The sequence below is a fragment of the Anneissia japonica genome, unplaced genomic scaffold, assembly GCF_011630105.1.
Source record: "Anneissia japonica isolate Jap-2015-1 unplaced genomic scaffold, ASM1163010v1 scaffold288023_len281633_cov177, whole genome shotgun sequence".
Classification (NCBI taxonomy): domain Eukaryota; kingdom Metazoa; phylum Echinodermata; class Crinoidea; order Comatulida; family Comatulidae; genus Anneissia; species Anneissia japonica.
The window spans coordinates 69406-89097 of record NW_022714865.1 but is presented as its reverse complement, the minus strand read 5'-3'; the positions used below and the strand labels follow the sequence as shown (position 1 = coordinate 89097).

The 19692-nt window shown below is 32.6% G+C and overlaps 3 protein-coding genes across 5 annotated transcripts in view; 1 reads left to right on the top strand and 2 right to left on the bottom strand.

Annotated features, from left to right (window-relative positions):
- The window catches only part of LOC117109120 (ficolin-2-like), a 5986-nt gene extending 1589 nt beyond the window's left edge, over positions 1-4397 (bottom strand). Inside the window, exons 1-2 of the mRNA XM_033251366.1 lie at positions 3902-4397; positions 563-699 (exon numbers count right to left, since the gene is read on the bottom strand). Of these exons, the coding sequence (XP_033107257.1) occupies positions 563-699; positions 3902-4274 (510 nt within the window). The 5' untranslated portion in view covers positions 4275-4397. The remainder of the gene's footprint in view (positions 1-562; positions 700-3901) is intronic.
- Positions 4398-4771: 374 nt separating this feature from the next.
- Positions 4772-17798, top strand: LOC117109119 (beta-galactosidase-like). 3 transcript variants are annotated; one of them, XM_033251363.1, is made up of 14 exons: positions 4772-4924; positions 5494-5660; positions 9264-9414; positions 9711-9771; positions 11358-11452; positions 12026-12203; positions 12655-12713; positions 13086-13207; positions 13795-13948; positions 14460-14624; positions 15019-15126; positions 15735-15866; positions 16079-16309; positions 16741-17798. In XM_033251363.1, exons 1-14 carry the CDS (start codon positions 4865-4867, stop codon positions 16963-16965), a joined length of 1908 nt encoding a protein of 635 aa, XP_033107254.1. In that variant the 5' UTR covers positions 4772-4864; the 3' UTR covers positions 16966-17798. The 3 variants fall into 3 exon arrangements, with proteins under 3 accessions (XP_033107254.1, XP_033107253.1, XP_033107256.1); XM_033251362.1 differs by having other exon boundaries at positions 12026-12209; XM_033251365.1 differs by having other exon boundaries at positions 4811-4924; positions 5541-5660; positions 12026-12209.
- An 875-nt stretch (positions 17799-18673) lies between these two features.
- LOC117109121 overlaps positions 18674-19692 on the bottom strand; it is a 5704-nt gene continuing 4685 nt past the window's right edge. The window contains exon 4 of the mRNA XM_033251367.1: positions 18674-19450. Within this exon, the coding sequence (XP_033107258.1) occupies positions 19235-19450 (216 nt within the window). The 3' untranslated portion in view covers positions 18674-19234. The remainder of the gene's footprint in view (positions 19451-19692) is intronic.

Below are 19692 nucleotides of genomic sequence, written 5' to 3'. Positions count from 1 at the left end.
CCTGGTCTGGTAGGAATAAAATGGATGGATTGGGACCCAGACCATCTCAGTCCCACAATGGTTGGGGCTGTGTTACGAAATTGTATGGATCACCTATTATATGGGCAGAAATTGAACTCACAGAAATAAAATTTAATGTATTCTTTTTCCCAATATATTTTAAAATACATTTTTAATAATTCAGGGCAGGTGCGAAGACAATTCTCTCTTGACAACCTGAAATACACACATTGAATGTCACCAAAAATGGAAACGTTTAACCCAATTATTTACTTGAAAAACCTTATTTGTTTATTTGTATCAGGCTATAATAACACGATCGAATCCCTTACGGTTCTAATAAAGAACAATGGAATAAATCTGAGGTGGTTACGGACAATGGAGTAGGCCTACCCTAGTCCAATGAAGATTACAATGAAACACAGGCTCTGCCTCCTTTGTTTCCTCAGCACTTATATTAAATAGGTTTAACCTGTGTTTGTAAGTGAATTTTTGTTTTTTAAGGTAATTATTATACAGTACTACAAAAAAAAATTATAAAAACTTATGCATGACCCCGTACCGTCCAACCGCCTTCAGCTGTGTCCATATCACAGTAAACTTCAAAAGGTTTACCATCGCCATTTGGTTTAATTTCGTATTTCCCACTTGTCCCAAAGCCACTTGCTAGTATTTCTGCACAATCCTTCGGTAGAGGTTCTGAAATGGTAATGCAATTAATTTTTCTTCCAGATGTAGTTTGTGTATTGCATGTATCAGGCCCAAAAAAAATTAAAATAATATTATTAATTTAATTTTTTTTGGGCCTGAAAATAAATTAAAAAACAAAAAATCTTGTGTTTTTTGGGAAAATGGGTAAGTAGGTGGGGAAAATATTTTTCGTTGTAAAAAAAAATTAATTAATTAATCAATCAATCAAATGCCGAACCTCAATTAATTTCGTACATTTTGGGTCGGTCGGGCGTGGCCAACAAAATAATCTCTTTTATTTGGCCTTATAATTGTTAATCATTTTTACAGCACGTTTGTCCAATTCATTAAAAAACGAGTACCGGTACATGTTATATAACATAAATTAATCACACTGTATGATATATAGGCATGCCCCAGACGCCCTAGAGTAGTGTTGCCTAGATCGTCCCCAATGTTGCATCCCCCCTCCCCCACCCTCCTTCGGCTCCCACCACCTTTCGGACATCTCTGGATCCGTATCTGTACTGTACATTGAAAACATGGAGTGGGGTTTTGGGTAGACCTGTCTTCGGATGAGTTTTATACTATTACCAATCCTCGGCAGCCCCTACTGACGTCATAATTACTGTATTTATATTTCTGTTAAATATCTAAATATTTAATGAAAAGATAATAATTAATAAATTATGACTGTTTATACTGTAGGTATTTAATGTGTACACAGCATAAGTACCATAAGTAGACCCATTATGTTGCATAGTATATTAATGTAAATCCAATTATGACCAAAGTGCTCTATAGTTTATTCACCAAGATTTTGATGTAAAAACATCACCATTCAATGTTGAATTACGATCCCTGTCGTTATATTGTTTATTTTCCCACTATAGTAAGTTAAAATAGATTTAAACAAAACCACATCCACTGTAGATCCTGTCTACCCTTGACCAAGGAAGGATCTCATTGGTTATTGTGTTCAATTAAAGTAATGTGTTATTTATATTGGAACTGATCCCGCAATCAACTACGTGAGAATTTTTTTGGAAAAATAAACTACGGTCGTTTACTGTATCTTCACATTATTGACACTATCCGTGGTATGAATGACACATCGAGAGTTCACAGGTTTAAACACCCTTACAGACAATGCTCGATCCCCATTGTGATATCAGGCACCCACTAACCATGGTAATTTGGAGCACATTGTGCCGCGATAAGAACATTTTTCTTCAAATTACGGTAATTTTTAAAATTTTTTTACAAATACTGTACAAATACGTTTGGTTTTTTCTATCTCGGCAAAAACATGTGCTAGGTATGTTTAATCCAACTTCAAATAGTTTGTAAAAAATATTATATCATATATATTATCATTATTACTATTATAATTATCATCATCATCCTCATTGCCATCAATATCATCATTATCGTCATCATCATAGTCATCAACCTCGTCATCTCCATCATCATCATCACCACCTATTCTGAGAAAACATCCAATGATACTAAGGTGTTCACCCTCTCACGGTGAATATACTCGCCATTCGATGAGAAAGAACTAAAAAAAAAAAAAAAAAACAAGAAAAAAAACAAAAAAAAAAAAAAAAAAAAACAAAAAAAAAAAACAAACAAACACTGAACCATGACATAAAACTGTATTTACTCCATAAGTCTTATTATTATTCAATACTTCTTAACGTGAACTTGATACTGACTTCCGATTATTTTTCCTATGGGTGCCGTGACCTCGTTAAACTTTCATTCCAATTTAATAAACAATATTCTAACTATATCCATGCGAAAATGTACCGTACTCCACAATTATTCAATCACGTTCGAATGAAGAAGTCGCCGATATTAGGCCTACGTCAATAATAATAATACTAATAATAATAATAATAATAATAATAATTATTATTATTATAATAATAGTAATAATAATATTTTTAATTGTTTTTATTGTTCTTTAATTTCTCCATTGTCTAAGTTCCCCTTAACGTAGGCTTTAGTAACATAATAATAATAATAATAATAATAATAATAATAATAATAATAACAATAGTAATAATAATAATAATAATAATAATAATAATAATAATAATAATAATAATAATAATATATTATCATTATGATTATTTATAGGTTTTATTTTAAATATTATTTTTCAAAAGCAATAAAAGTGTTCCGTCTCATTGGATGTTGATAAATTTTGAACGCTTTAAATGAGCAAATTCACAGTTTTAATTTAAATGTTTCAGGGTTTTTATCATAGTTTACCACAGAAAGCATATTTTTAACGTTGGTTATGTATTTCATTCTGTAGATAATTATAAGCAACCTCAATAGCAGTCAAAACGAAAGAATATATTATAAATGTTAATATCCGTGGTTTAGTGGCTTACCGTCAAAGGAAGGTAGTTGTTATGTTAAAGTTTAAAATTAGCTCACAACCAAACAAAGCTGTTTAACTAGAACGTTTAACTAGGGCAGAATATAAGTTGTACCTTCATGTAATACATATATTTGTATTATGTTAGAAAATAATATGCTAAATAATGATATTAATAATGATAATAACAAGACAATGACATATGGCGATGAATATATTAATATTATTAATAATACTATATATATATAAATTAATATTTATTCAAATTATATTCTTATATAGGCCTCGTTAACTCTAACTAATAAATAAATATGTTGAGTTACTATATGTAATTAACTTATCTTTGTACAGTAAAGTCTATAGTTAACAATGTGCGTCCGTAATCAAAACAGAATTAAGATAAATGATAACAAGACAAGATAATGTTCAATTTATTTCAATATTTGCGCATCATTTGGCAGTTGAAATTAATCACTATTATTCATATGCCGCACCATAACTATATGTGAGTTTGTTCTGTAGTTTAATTTATTTTAGTGCGGCTGTCACACAAAAATATACAGGCAAACGGTTAGAAAACAGGATTGATTTACTTTTTTATTTTTTTACTATGATATTTCTATACATTTATAATTTATTGAATACAATTATATAAAAACAGGAATTTGGATTGGTGGGTGCAATTACGAATACACTGCATATATTTATGATGGAGAAAAACGAAGAGAGAGTTATAGTAAAAAGGGTACGGTATGCATCTGAAAGGAGGTCGTGCTCGAATTATCAGGTGGGGATCGACGATGAGACGAATCTACTTACCAGCAAAACAGCTTTTCTTTGTTGTGACGAGGTTCTTCAATTTTGCCTCAACTTTTTTGAGAATCAATTTCATTTCTGCTAGACCATTTGTACAGTTACAGCAATTTCCACCGCCAGTTGATAAATGCTCTGGTATATTGAATTGAGGTTGACATATAAATGTAGGATTTTTCTCCCCATCAGTCCCTTTGGTGCATGTCTCCGACATTTGTTGTACTTTTTCCTGCAGGGCCTCTTTTCCTCTTAACAAATCCTCATATGTACCCTCGGTGCGCACTGCATCGTCTGTTGATGTTCCAAATTCGAATTTACTGCTAACACTCCCCAACAGAGCGTTCGTAAAAAGTACTAGTACTGCTAGTCGTGGATTCATTTTGAATTCTTTTCTTTGGTTTATTCTGTTCTAAATGATCGTTCAAAACACAGAGCATTGATCCCTGTAAACCTCTTGCTGTCTTAACACTGACTGCTGACTTATGTAGCAACGCTCAAGTCCTCAAAAAGTTGCAGTTTCAATTTCAAGCCTCACGCATGCGCATTATACTAAGGAAACAATAAATCGGTATTGTTGTTAGGAAGGGTCCTCTTCTGAAATATGGCTAACTGTTGCAAACACACACAATAAAGATATGTATAAGAGACAGATATATATGTATGTATAATATATATATATAAATATATACTATATATAGGCTTATATATATAGGCCCTATATATAATTGATATTGTTTATATTGTTATTATAATATTATTATGCCTATATTAATTATTATCGAAATCTATAGCTCCAGCAACATTTTTATTCTGAACTGCACTCTGCTTGCCTTTCTGAGATAGTGCTTTCTTGTATGCACGACCCAGGGCCCGTTATAAGTGATCACATGAACAACAAAAAGTCAGATCAGGTGACTATAACACGGCGGATAGAGAGAGGGATACAAAGTGTCGTGGAGTTTGGGGAAAATGAAGATAATGATGTTATTAAACATCGCTTTACTTGTTACACTTATAAATTTTGGCAAGGTATTGGTTAATACATAGAATTTCAAATGTTACATTCATTAAGCGTAATATAAAGTGTAAATAGCTAGGTGGAGATAGGCTCGGGCCCGTTGCATTGCCAGGCCGGCTAGGCTAGGTATGGGATAAGGCTGGGCTAGGGCCTATACCCTAGGCTATCCTGGGTATAGTAGCTAGGTAACGCTCCCATTTAAGGCATTGACGGTTTAAGATTTAACAGGGAAAAACCATGAACATACCTTGGCTAGTCAGAGCAGTTAACTAACTACTGTGGGCCGAAATGCCTTACTTTTTTTAAATTAGGCTAGCCTAGCCCACTTCTGTGAGTGGGTGTCGTGTTACAGCTGAGGCTAGTCTACTTAATACTGCATGGAGGTATTATACCTCCATGCTAACTGTATTGTCTGTCTGTAGGGTTGCCCTTCGTTGGCCTTTTGAAAATCTCTGTATAAGCCTAGCTCTTTCATGAAAATTTCACTTCTTACCTAGAAGCTAAATTATGGATGGGTAGAAAACATTTTACTGTTTACATAAATATTTGATGATGTGAAAATTTTCTATCTGTTTCATAGTGTAAGTCCCATTCATTTGTTGTCAATTATGATGATAATTCCTTCAGCAAAGATGGCCAACCTTTCCGCTACATCTCTGGTAGTATCCACTATGCAAGAGTTCCCAGAGGATACTGGGATGATCGTCTCATGAAAATGTATGCCACTGGCTTGAATGCAATCCAAGTGTGAGTATGAAAAATTACAACATCATTAGCTATTTATTATGATTTTTTTTCTTTTAATTTTCTTATGTTCCTTTCCTTGCTTTCTTCTTTTCAAAAACAGTTGTTAAAGTGCGTAGAGACTGCACTCTCTAAATGCCCAGCAATACCAATGCCAACTAAACTTATTAAAACTATAAAAATTATTCTTTTTAAACAAACACACAACTATACTGTTCCTATATTAGCATGCATAGAACCAAAAATGTGAACTAAATTAGTCAGAAAAATAACACTTTCATGTTTTGACTTTTTTATATTGAAAGTTGATAATAATATAAGTCATTTAATTTAATATTTGAGGATTTTCCAGATTTAGTTCCACACGGTATCTTTGAAATCTGATGCCATATCTGGAAAAATTATGACAATTTAGTCATTTATTAAGCACGTTGGCTGCCAGCAATGATTATACTCATTCACAGGGTGTTGCTGCATTCTAGCATTTATAACTTCTTTGTTATACACTGTACAACCACAGACTCAACGGCTGGTATTTAGGGGAACATACACCTAGATGCTAACGTGCAATGACATATGTATGTTTGTGGCGTTATGTTGCCGGTAGTACACCTGAGCGGCTCCCTTCGAACATATACCAACCCATGCAAAAAGCGGACGAGATAAGTCGCACTTGGCATAGTCAATATAAAGTGCTATCACAGTGTATTCGATGAGTTTACTTCCCCCCGTCCCCTAATATTTTCCCGCCAATTTATTAGACACATAATTTTGATGATATGTGACTAGATAAAATTTCAAAAAAGTATGTTTGCACATGTTAACTTGTTTTGGCACACAGGAATGAAACTTAAAAAAAGGTTTGGCAGTCCATGTGTTATGTTATTTTTAATTTCTTATTTTTGTTTAAACTTGTATCGACATGCTGAAAAATTGATTTAAAGATCAGATAATGGTCTTTATCAGACAGAACAGATGTTGAAGTTCCTGACTACTTCAAAGTCTCATATTCACCTGTATGCTCCAATCCCAAAGAAACCTGCATCTAAATAAAATGGAAAACAACTAAGACAACGGAGGCCTGGGTAGACAGAATATAACACTCCCAAGAGGGATGTTGAGATGTGTTGTTTTCCTAGTACTTCATTCCATTTTATTACATATATTTGGCACAGCATCAGAAATGGATTTAAACTATTGGGTGAATTCACCATATTAGGTCACACATACGATGAACTTTTTTAGGTTATAGAAATGCAGCTCCGTGTTTATAGTTTCTTTTTAAGATTTCTGTTAATAATTATTATAAACACTACAGAACTGACAATTTATAAATTCTATTGTGGTGATTTTTCATTTCATTTTCATTTATTTAACATTTATTAATGACTTTGTCATATGATGCTTCAATAGCAAAAAAATATATTTTTTAAAGTGGTTGAACAGTAGGACTGTCTTTGAATGTCTGCCAGGATAATTGCATACGCTATGCAATAGAGTTTGGGTCTGTACAGCTATTGAAGTCTTTGTGGTTTTATAATATGTCTGAAGATATAATTAGATGGCTTACTACCTTAGAAGTGTATAATTCAGAGTGGCAGATAAACACACTATTGAAAATTATATTCTTTATTAACTGCTTTTATGCATGTACATGAAAAAAAGGGCCTGCCATTCTCAAAATGTTAAAAAAAGGAGTGCTGCTAAAGTGCATAGATTTTCTTAGGGTGCTACTTGAGAAAAAGCCTCATTCATACAATAGGATATGATATGATATTTTATATAAATTTATATAAGGTGTTTTAGAGTTCCCAATAAATTGTAGCTCTTTCAGATTGTAGTAATGTAGTTACCAGGACATGGACAAATAATTTTAGGCTAATATTTAGGAGCATGTGGCTCAGCATGTAAGGTGTCGGTCTTCTGATCGTGAGATCGGGATTTTGAGACCGATGCTCGTTGCATTGCTTGTGTCCTTGGGCAAGGCACTTTACTTACGTTTGCCTCTCTCCAGTCAGGAGTATAAATGGGTACCTGGTTGGATGTTGTGGCATTGAACATACATGTGGTTGTGCGTGTAAACCAACATGACTAGGGATACTCCCCAGGGAGCGGAGAAATTTGCACACAAAAAAAATGTGCTGGTTTGCCAACTAAGTATCCAGTGACCACGGAAATACTGATGCCAGCGCCTTTGTATATTTCCTTCTTATAGAAAACATTTCTATGAAAAAATTACTGCAGGTCATTGAACTTTTAATCATAGCAATGTTTTAAGCTACAAGAACTTTATACCCAAGAATTGGGCCAGTAATGTTGATGATTGATCCTACAGTACTCACATCAGGCGATGCGCATCCTTCCTGTGATTTTTACGGGGACTAAAAATGTCATTGTCATTCTTTTCCGTCTGTTCAAAAACTATTAAATATATTTTCAACTTTAACTCATTTCTTTTATTGCAGCAGTAACACTTCCGTTCAGATAAAAAATATACTGAACGTAATTTCAAGGATAATCATAAAATTGTAGAGAAAAAATATGGTAAGATTATGAGTGACTTCAATTTAGCTTGTCTGTTAAAATACATTAGTTTTTTAGTTTTCTGTATTAGCAGTGGCGGATTCAAGGGTGTGGCCCAGCTGGCCCAGGCCCCCTTCCCCAAATTTTTCAAAATTATAAAAAAAAATGGATAAAAAATTAAAATTATATTAGAACTGAAGTCTGTGAGTACCATTTCCAGCCACTAGAGGTGCCAAAATCATGCATTGTCTTACCTGGCTGCAACCATGGTGAGGCTGAGGTCGTATAAACACTCCATCTTTGAAGTCCCTCCCTGGGTCTCCTCTATTTCCAATTCCTGGATCCGCCACTAAATAGATAGTACAGTTTATTATTATTTATCATTTAACACAACAAAGAACCTAGTTTTTATCAGAAATTGTTCAAATTACCCTACAGGATTTTCCAGTACATCCAATATAAGGCAATAAAATTTGAGGATTTAAAATTTGGCATAATGTGGCCTGTAGCCAGAAGGGAGGGTTTGACAAACTTAACCGGAACTTCTTTTGCTCAGATAATGGTAATATGTACAAGGTCAATAGCTCTTTGGTACAGTGCACCATTTGGAACCAGCTGTTGTCACAGTCTTGTGACAAAGCAAACCTTTAAAAAAAGTGAGGAAATATTAAATATTCAAGTCATGAATTTTAGTATTTTGGTCCTTGAAAAGTTATGGGATATGAAATTTAAGATTTGGCCCTTTAAATTCATGGAAAATGTCATGGTGTTTCGTGAAAAGTACTAGAATTTAATATTTGGTCATACAGTAGTACCCAGTATTTTATTTGTGGATAGCATCTGCAGATGCGCTGGTGATAAAATTTTTCCTACAACTAGGATTATGATAAAGCTGGTGCTAACTCAGTCTAAAATATATCACTCATTATAACTAATTTATATGAAGAAAAGTAATATTTAAATATATTTTTTAAATAACCGTACAGTCTAGTATGTGCTTTACATCCTCCTAAAGTTTTCATTTAATCATTTGGATTGTCTGTAAAGTTTAATCAACGATCTATTTATTGTTTCTGAATGAAGATATGTACCATGGAACTTCCATGAGAGATCACCAGGGAGGTATACCTTTGAGGATAATGCGGATCTTGTAGCGTTTCTCAGGAAAGCAAATGACACTGGTCTACTTGTCATTCTACGGCCTGGCCCATACATCTGCGCTGAATGGGACATGGTAAGAAATCAGCATTAATGGTAGTGATACAGTATGAGAGGTCCACAGGCATTATCTGTAGTTTATTTACCTGAATATATTTATCAATTTGACAAGAATGATAATCTGATAATGGTAGATAAATGATAGTGATGTACCACTGTGTGTGTCTCAGAGCTGGCATTGTCTCAAATGATAATATGATGATGATAGAAAATGAGGATGTACCACTCTCAAAGCTGGCATTATCTCAAGTATTTGTCTATTTTTATTTAATATTGCATAATGATGCAGTCATATGATTTGTGTGTTTACAGGGAGGACTGCCGTCATGGCTGCTAAAAGATGGTGTCATCAAATTGAGGACAATGGATGAAGGTAACGTGCCAGCAATCAGCAACAATCAGTATCCTATTTTTAGTGTTCATGGGTAAAAATGAACACACTAACTGCTAAGCTACAATTGCACTCCATATATTATACACTTCCTTGAATAGGTGATAAATATTATAATACTATTAAAAGTATATACAGTAGATACTCAATTTTCACCAATTGACCCTGGGTTAATTTGGTACAGGGGCCAATCTTTGTTTATTTTTTCCAATAATACTGTATCAAGAAGCTGTTTTTGCCAAATATTATGGCAGCTGCTTTATAGTACTAATAGTACAGTATTACTGTTTTTCATTTAATTTTATTTTTAAAAAAACCCAGAACAGAGAAGTAAAATAGTAGAAATCTGAAGACCAGGATAAATTTTATAATTCAATCACAAACAATCTCAATCAAATCAATAAAAGGAGAGCACAGAACACACTTTCAACCTTATACATGCAAAACTACAAATCATGAAAATACTTAAAAACACCAAATTACAACTAAACAAGAATGGAATGAAAGCTAGCCCATGACAACAACAGATATCAAAAGCTAGAAAGGTAACAAAAGCTCATTAATAAATTGAAGACTGTAATTTGATAAAAATGGAACTGTATATAAAATTAACGTATGCTAACGCCCCAACTAAGCAAAAAAAAAAAAATAAATAAAATTATCAATATAATGTATCCTTTACATATACAATGTAAAAACTTTCAAATTCTTCTCACTAAGTTATAATTTGCTTTATTCTAATATTATGGGCCAACTTTTGTAGTATTCTCTGTATTTGTAATTGATAGTTTAAAAGGCACTTAAGTGAGTTTCAATAAAATAATAACATAAAAATCTCAGTGAGGAAGTGCAAAACGGAAATTAATTGTGAGTGCTTCGGACACTAGAGACTGCCTGTCAACAGTTTAAAACATAAAACATTTGTTTCAAATATCCACAAAATGAATGTTTCACAAGACATTTAAAATGTTTTTACTTTATAAGGAAAGAACACAGAGAATATTTAATTATATACAGTATAGTTTTCTCATAACATTGAGTTCGTCACTATATCATATTTTCTGTATTTGAAGAGACTTTATATTTTTAAGTATTAGTTATTAGTTTGCGATTGAAAATAGGAATGATATTGTTTTTCTCACAATATAGCAAATGTATAAATAATACTATACCATTTCTATATAATTTCTACATTATTTGTATAAACTCCTGGCTACTAGTAATGTTAAGGATATAATAGTTTAACCAATCTGTTAATCAACAGAAAATATTTGCTTTGAAAATGAAATTGAGATTTTATTACATATTTGATCACTTTAAAATAGCAATTCAAAAATATTAAGTTTTTAAGCTGTTTTTGTTGACAGATATTTTCACTTTATTAATTTAACATCATTTTGTTTTCCTACTTAGTTTTGTAATGCAGTACATATACCATTTAACTACATATTTTATACATTATTATTTATTCTTATTTGGTAAACTAACTACAATTATTCAATTTGTTCTTGATATGTGATGTTTCTTAAAGGATACTGGTTTATTTTGTCAATTTGTATATTTCTCAGATTATATCCAAGCTGTTGACAGGTGGATGGGTGTCCTGCTTCCTAAAATTAAGCCCCTTCTCTACTCTAATGGAGGCCCAATTATAAGTATTCAAGTGAGTACAATGGTTTTATTTTTTTACCCTGAAACCTTATAAAAATATCGGGATTGTGTCTGGCGGGGTATAGTTTTACCTGCAGTTAAGTTAGTCAAGTCGATCTTATTCTGTTTTTAGGGCTTCTTGGGGGAAAGGTTTGCTTGTTTTCAATGCCACTTTCTCATTTCAATTCATCATCTCTCTTCTTAAATTTATGTCATGTTACTTGTTTTTACTATGTAAGTTGATGTTGAATTAGAATTAGAATAAAGTTATCTTAATGCTTGATGCAGTTGCTGTCAATTGTTTCTTCTTCATTTTGGCAACATACCCAATAATAAGTACTGTTAGTACTGTATTATAATCATCTTTATTATTTTGATGATTATTAAATGATCATTATTTTCATCATTGTTATGTTGGTAATGATGATTTTTATCAATATTATATCAACTATATTATTTTTATTGTTAAGAGTATTATTATCATTATTATTATTTTTGTTATTGTTCCTATTATAATCTTTATAATAAATATTTTAATTTATTATTATTATAATCGTTATCACCATATTTATTATTACTATTGCAGGTTGAAAATGAGTATGGTAGCTACTATGCCTGTGATCATGACTACATCAGGCACTTGAAAAATACCTTTGAAGAAGCCCTCGGTGCCGATGCAGTTGTCCTCTTCACAACAGATGGAGCTAATGAGAAAAACTTTAAGTGTGGGACACTACAGGGCCTGTATGCAACTGTAGATTTTGGTACAGGTACTTAATCAAGGTCCATGTGGAATGCAAGATACATAAGTTATATAACATATAAAGGGCAAAAGTATAGAAGAGATTTTCTTAAGAGTCTCTATTAAATAATTTTCGTAAAAACATCGTCCAGTATTAGGATTAGAACTCCAGACCCTTTCCTTTCTTTTGCAGTCAGGGTTGGATGCAATGGCTCTCCATTTTCCTCTTTTTTTTTGTTTCTTTTAAATTAATAAGCATTGCATTTTTTTGCCAGGATTCCACTCAGAATCTTAGGATTTGAAGGAAGGTATCTTGACAACCAAACCAATGCCAAAGCTCTCTAAGCACTTTGACACTGTCTTCAATATGTATTATATACACACCATACACATTATTTTATCGTAGCATTAATTTCAAAATCTTGATATGACAACTTTAAAATGTTTTCTCATTTTTAAATGAATACTTTCAGTTGGTGATATTTCTAGTGCCTTTAAACTTCAGAGAAAATTCCAGCCTCAGGGCCCATTGGTAGGTGATGTTCATGTGTTCTTCATCTGAACTTACTGTATTTTCTAGCTTACCATGCACAAGCTAAAAAATCAGTACAATACAATTTGTTTTAGCCTTTAAAATGTTTATATGCAATGATTTTCTTTTTGTTATTACTTTTTAAAAATTGTTTCTATGTCTAGAAATTTAGTGTTTTCTTGGAACCCCAATGGAATTTAATTTTAGACGATGAATTAACTCTTAATTCGTTCTGTCTGTGTCTGCTTCGTTTGTTGTCTTCAATTTTAATGACTCTGGTTAATAAAGAATTTCAATAAATTCACCTCATATGGAGGCATAGGGTACATCATATAATATTATTTATTTATAAATCTTCTCTTACTTTTCCAGGTCAATTCTGAATTCTACACTGGTTGGCTTGATCACTGGGGGCAGAATCACTCAACCGTTACTAAGGAGAAGGTCACAGATTTCCTGGATAAGATCCTTGCCATGGGGGCCTCGGTAAATATGTAAGCCTGCATTTGTAACTTTTTGGCTAATCAACAACAAAATAAATTAATTAATTCAAGAGGATAAAGAAAAGGATAATAGTTTTTGAATATTTTGAATCAATAGACAAAAAATTATGTTTAGTCTAATATGACTTTAATGAACTTTATAGATATGCTATACCATTATGTGATTGGCTATAATCCAGGACAGCAAAAATAATTATATACATGTACTGTACATCATAATTTATAATTAAGTTTAGATATTTCATTTGAAAAATGAGAATAAGAAAATTGATATCTCACTACCTATATCGTTTAACATTGACCCTTTTGCAAGCCCATATTTATCTTAATGTCTTTTAAAAATGTAAACATCCTGAAGTCATTACCCCATGATTTGCTGTTTTTATGTATATCTTATAGCCAGCCATATTCATGTCTAGACAGTGCTTGTAGACAGTGTAAATGAAATCTTGAATTAATGATTATCAACTGATCTTGATCTTGCAAGACTGGAAAATGAATTCTTAGCTGAAGCTCATAATGTTTTTTTTCATTTGAGACTAAGTTGTGTTTCTATCTGATGAACTTTGTTTCCTCAGGTATATGTTTGAGGGTGGAACTAACTTTGGATTTTGGAATGGAGCCAACACAGTATACAGTCCTCAACCAACAAGCTATGACTATGACGCCCCTCTCACTGAGGCTGGGGATCCAACAGATAAACTCATGGCTATTAGAAACATCATCAAGAAGGTATATCACCCAATTATTTTCTGAGCAACAGTTAATGAGTAGAGGCTGGAATTGTGCATTTGTGGCACTTGTCTTTCATTTCCTGAAACCTGAGTTCAAATCCCGCAAAATGACTTTACTGTTTTTCTCAAGAAATTAGTGCCAAAAGGCAGCAATCAATTTGAATTATTGATTTTTTTGCATATATATTTTTGTAGTTCTTTACCTATGTTTTTTTCAAATTTAATTGTTATAAAAATATAGTGTTATGTTCTCCTTTAATCTTTTACTATAATTATTACATTGGTATTTAATTACATATATTGTGTAAGGCATTAAGTTGTGTTGTATATTCACAGTTGATTTTTATAAATAATACAATGAACATTTCAAATCCTTTTGTTTTTGGGAAGTTTGTAACCATAATTAAAGAATTTTGTCTTTGTGCTTGCTCTTTCTGTTTAATCTTGCATCTTTTACAAACCTGAATTAATTATTGATATAAATAAACAATTATCTTCTTTTGTTTCAGTATGCTAAGGTCCCCTTAATTCCAGTGCCTCCAGCTACTCAAAAGCTTGCTTACGGTCAATCGACGATGACCAAAGTTGGCTCACTGTATGATGTTCTAGATAAGCTGACCCCCTATGGACCAATCAAATCTAATTATCCCATCACCATGGAAGCAATGCAGCAGGTCAGTTTGGATGCCTTGTTGAAATGCTCGTGTATGGCTGTTACTGCAATGTATCTCTGTATGATTCAAGTTAACTGTTTGTTACTTAACATATTAATTTACATTCAAGCATGGAGGTATGAATAATAATCATACCCCAAGCAACACTGTCTTGTTATCACAGCTGTGCATACATTACATTCTAACTGTCAGTATGTGTAGAACTAATGAGGCTGTAATTACCACATACATAAGATTATAGACTTATAATTTTATGCTTCATTTATAATTGTTATTTGTATTACTGTAATTATATAGAATTATAAAAATTTGATAGTCACTACAGTTATAATTATAATAAACTTCTGCATTTAAAAAAAAAATGTAATTAAAATAATACCAATTATTGTTTCAGAGTTTTGGATTCATAATGTATCGGACAACAATTGCAATTAATGTTACCAAGGCAACGCTGTTGGATATCCCAGGGATACGGGATCGGGGATACATAATAATCAACCAGGTATGAAACAAATATGAGCATTGCAATAATTTTATGTATTTTGGTTATAATTTACACAGGCCTAGTTCAGACTAGGTGGATAAACCCGGCTCAACTCACCGGGTTTATCCACCTGCCAGTCTGAACCAGGTGGCTTATCTCAAGCCGGGCTGTGTTCCTATAGTAACTAGGCCTGGCGCGCCACCATGTTTAACTTTTCTAAGATGGGCTTTAATCGTTGCGGGGGGTTTTGCATTGACTTAGGGTGACGAAATGACCAATCAGCATTCAATTACGTACGCTGTGAGCGAGTGTACATTTCGCAAGCAATGTTTTGAAACACGTTTCCTGGTTACGGTTCATTATTATGCAAATTCTCGCTTGGCTAAACCCGCTAGTCTGAACGCCTGCCAAAGTTAAGCCGGGCTTAACTCAAGCCTGGCTTATTTCCAAGTCTGAACGTAGCCACACACAGGGCAGTAAATGGATGAAGCACCTGGGATAAGGTAGGGTTCAGTTGTAGAGTCCAGAAAACATTTTAATGTTGTTGTTATTAATGTCTTATTATTAACACTATTTTTATATATATTGTATTTTATTGTTAGTTGATGTAATTTGATTGGTTACAGGTGCCTGTTGGGATTGTTGTACGAAACAAGCCGACTGGACTGAATATAACAGCATCAAAAGGTGACATCTTGGATATTGTTGTGGAGAATCAAGGGAGAATAAATTTTGGTGAAACTATCGCAGACATGAAGGTAAACAATAAAGAATAATTAATATTAAAATTATTACTATCATTGGCTACCAATAATATACAAACACATCAAATTAATAATTCACCTTCTTGCCAATATATGCATGAATGTTATTTCTTTTCCTAATGTTCTTTATCATTTCTCTCAGTTCTCATTATATAAATAATATTTTTGATTTCTCTTTTAACACATATTTTATTTTTACATGGCAGGGAATAGTTGGAAATATAACATTAGGCGACACAATTCTAGAGGGCTTTCAAATCTACTCACTTCAACTTGATGAATTTGTGCCAAAGATCTCACAAAAATTTGAACTGACCTGGCCTAGCCCCCAGACACAGCTGAATGTTCCTACTCTGTACAGTGGCACAATGCCTGCTCTCCCACCAGATATCACTGAACCAAGGGATACATTCTTGAAAGTGTCGGGCTGGACGAAAGTAAGTATTTGAGTTAAACATTATGACATACAGAAGTATCTTTATTTTATAAGAAATATTTACTCTCTGTTACAAAACACCTTCAGAACTGTAATTGGAAAAATGAATTGCCCATTGAATCTGATGCAATACATTATTAACTTAAGTGAGATACAGATAAGAACCATTCAGTTCAGTTTATAGTATTTTTTATGCATTAGTTAATTTGCAAAGAAAACATAATTTCATTTTCATTTTTAAGTGAACTAATAACCTAAACACCAAATTAAGCAATTCAAATACAGAATTTCATTGTTCATGTTGACTAGCTCAGCAGTTAATTGTGTTTAAAGGTTTTGAGATTTTACACCAATATACCGTAAATTGTTTACTGTATCCAATACAGTAGTCTTTATTGTCAATTATGTTTATTGTGCATTCTTTTTTAACAGGGACAAGCGTATATCAATGGCTTTAATCTTGGTCGGTACTGGCCTGTAGAGGGCCCACAAGTCACCCTGTATGTTCCAGCAACAATACTGAAGCGTACAGAAAATTTCATTGTCTTGTTTGAGCTGGAGAGCGCCCCCTGTAGTACAGAAGGAAGCTGCACAATAGAGTTCATTGACCAACCGATTTTGAATGGAACTGTTGCAAGGGGACACAAGATATTATAAAAGTGTGTTTATAATTTAATTTCTTACAATTTTGTGTAATTATATTTATCAATACCAAGTTTTTTAGTTATTATTTGTTCGATTCATGATTACACAAAAGCTTAAGCCCTTATACATTCTGAGACTGTTCTGTGAATGGTTCGAGACTGTAGTGCAAAAAGTTAAACTAGATTTTCAGCTATAATTATTGCTGCATTCTAGAGCACATATCAACGTGATAGCGATTTCCAATAGTCAGATGATCATAGAAAAATCTTAATTTTGAAAAGCTACCCACAAAGAATAATTAACATTTTTATATATATAAAGGCACTCAAAATTATATAAATAAAAAAAAAATCAAGAATGAATTGTACACGAAAACAGTGGATTGATTATTGTAATCAAAGTTTATAATCATAAGTTCGGTGACTAATATGCATAGTTATTAGGACAGAAATTAGGAATATTTTGTGTCACAAGTACCGTATGTAAAATATTCGTGCATCAATTTTTTCAATAGTCCTGATTGTGGATTCGATGGAACAAAAATATATTGTATCATTTTAATATTTTAATTCAGTTTGTAAACATTCCTTGTTTTTTTCATGTATTTATGTGATGTAACCACTAAAACCTTGATACAAATTTGTGTACAAATTTAAGTTAAGCTGTTATTGAGATGATTATTATGTATAAATGTCCCTGTTAAAAGTGTATTTTTGCTAAAACTTACGATATATTTTTAAGGATGTGTATTTAAAAATGGAAGAATCGTAACACATGAATGTACGTTAAGATATTCCAGTATATTTATGATATTTTTTTGTAATAAAAACAGCAATTATGCAATAGTTTTTGTTTGATTGGTTTCTTTAGCTTTTGGAAAATTATAATAATGGTACAATATTATTATTATTAATAATAATAAAGTATGTTGCTGATGACGACAACGGCGGCGACAACGATGTTGTAGTGATGGCTCAAGAAATTTGCTGACAACTAAGTCTAAGATGCCAGGCAAGGGATCCGAACCAAGGGTCTGTATAGTAACCATGGTCCCAGAGTAAAACCTGTGTTGGGGGTGGGGGGGGACTGTTGTCAGGATTTCATGGTTTAGATGGTACAAATTGTTTTAGACTACAATACACGGAATCCCCAATATTAAAAACTGTAATCACACTACTTTTTGGTTTGAGTTAGTCCAACAACCTCAAGTGACATCCGATGATAGGGTTCCATACTTGTCTGAAAAGGAAATTTCCTCCTTACCCCATGGCACCGCCACTGACAGGACTAAAGAGGAAGCGGAGATGATGCTGATAACCATGGAAATATAGGAATAATTTCACATTCGTATCAAAGTACAGTACGTTTAGTTAATGTTAGTTAATAGTGGTTTATGGTTAAAGCCGATGCAAAAGCAACATCTGTCTTTACAGGATAATTTTCTGCAAGTTTATCAACTGACTTTTAGTTTAAAGTTTTGGTAAGAACACATGTTGCCGTAGTGTTCATAAAGGCACAAATAATATACGTTTATGCGATGTATACAATGAAAACAATAAACACTATTGTGTGAAATAAAATGACTTATGTATCACAGAACCTTGCCTGGGAGAACACAGTCCATTTGCTTAGAATATTCATTTATGGAGAAGTATTAAAACAGAAATGTCATTAAACTAATTGTAGTTTCATTGTATGTGCTTGAAGAAAGAAATGTATATAACATTTCTTTTTATATTTATTCTCGTATATTCACACTTTATGAATAAAAAAATTTCGTCGGAAAGCAATTTACTTATCTGTCGATAGAGGGCCCACTTGAAGAAAATAAAGGTCTTAGTTTGCTCTCCGTTGTGCTTGCAGTACTGTACATGCCAGTATGTTACCATTATTATTATTATTATTATTATTATTATTATTATTATTATTATTATTATTATTATTATTATTATTAGTAGTAGTATTATTATTATTATTATTATTATTATTATTATTAATAAGAATAATAATATTATAGTATAGTATTATATCAATCAAAATGATTTAATTAAAAAAAGAGAGGAATATGAAGGTATTTAAATGTTGCTAAAACCAGAGAGTTGTCGAATTTTGTGCAGATTTAAGTTGTGCCAGAATTCATCGTAAATCACGATTGTTGCACCTAATTATGTGTCGGTTGTGACCTACTGGATTTAAAATGCTCTGACAAAATAAGAGGAATATAAACGTATTTAAATATTACTGTACTAATAACCAGGGAGTTAACGAATTGTGTGCATATTTAGACTGCCCATACCAGAGGGAATTCATCGCAAATCGCTGGCTCTCCTGCAGCCATTCCTTTTTTCAGTGGTGGCGACACCTCCCACTGTCGCTCCGCTATCACTGCATCGTCCCCTAGCCAACGTGTCGACAAGATCCTCCGCGGTGTTTCCGCTGACGTGTGCATGGGAGCTCCGTGAAGTGTTTTCATATCGAATACGATGATATCACCAGGCTAATAAAAAAAAATGAAAAGTAGGCCTATATAAGACAAAATGCGAAGTCTTATCGAGCAGTCTCTATTCTGACAGACAAAGATCTGTCACTGTGTATTCCATGAGTTAGCAATTGTTTAATCAGGAAACAGTGAATGGTTTAATACTCTCAGTTAATTTTATGTATTACGATATATAATTAACTATTGTCGCTGGTAAATTAAAATTGAGTAACATTGATTACAACGAGAAAATCAATATA

Coding starts and splice junctions, on each gene's coding strand:
- LOC117109119 (XM_033251362.1), top strand. CDS start 4,865: ATGAAGATAATGATGTTATTAAACATCGCTTTACTTGTTACACTTATA. Junction 13,949..14,459: donor TTAGAAACATCATCAAGAAG/GTATATCACCCA, acceptor CTTTTGTTTCAG/TATGCTAAGGTCCCCTTAAT. Junction 16,310..16,740: donor AAGTGTCGGGCTGGACGAAA/GTAAGTATTTGA, acceptor CTTTTTTAACAG/GGACAAGCGTATATCAATGG.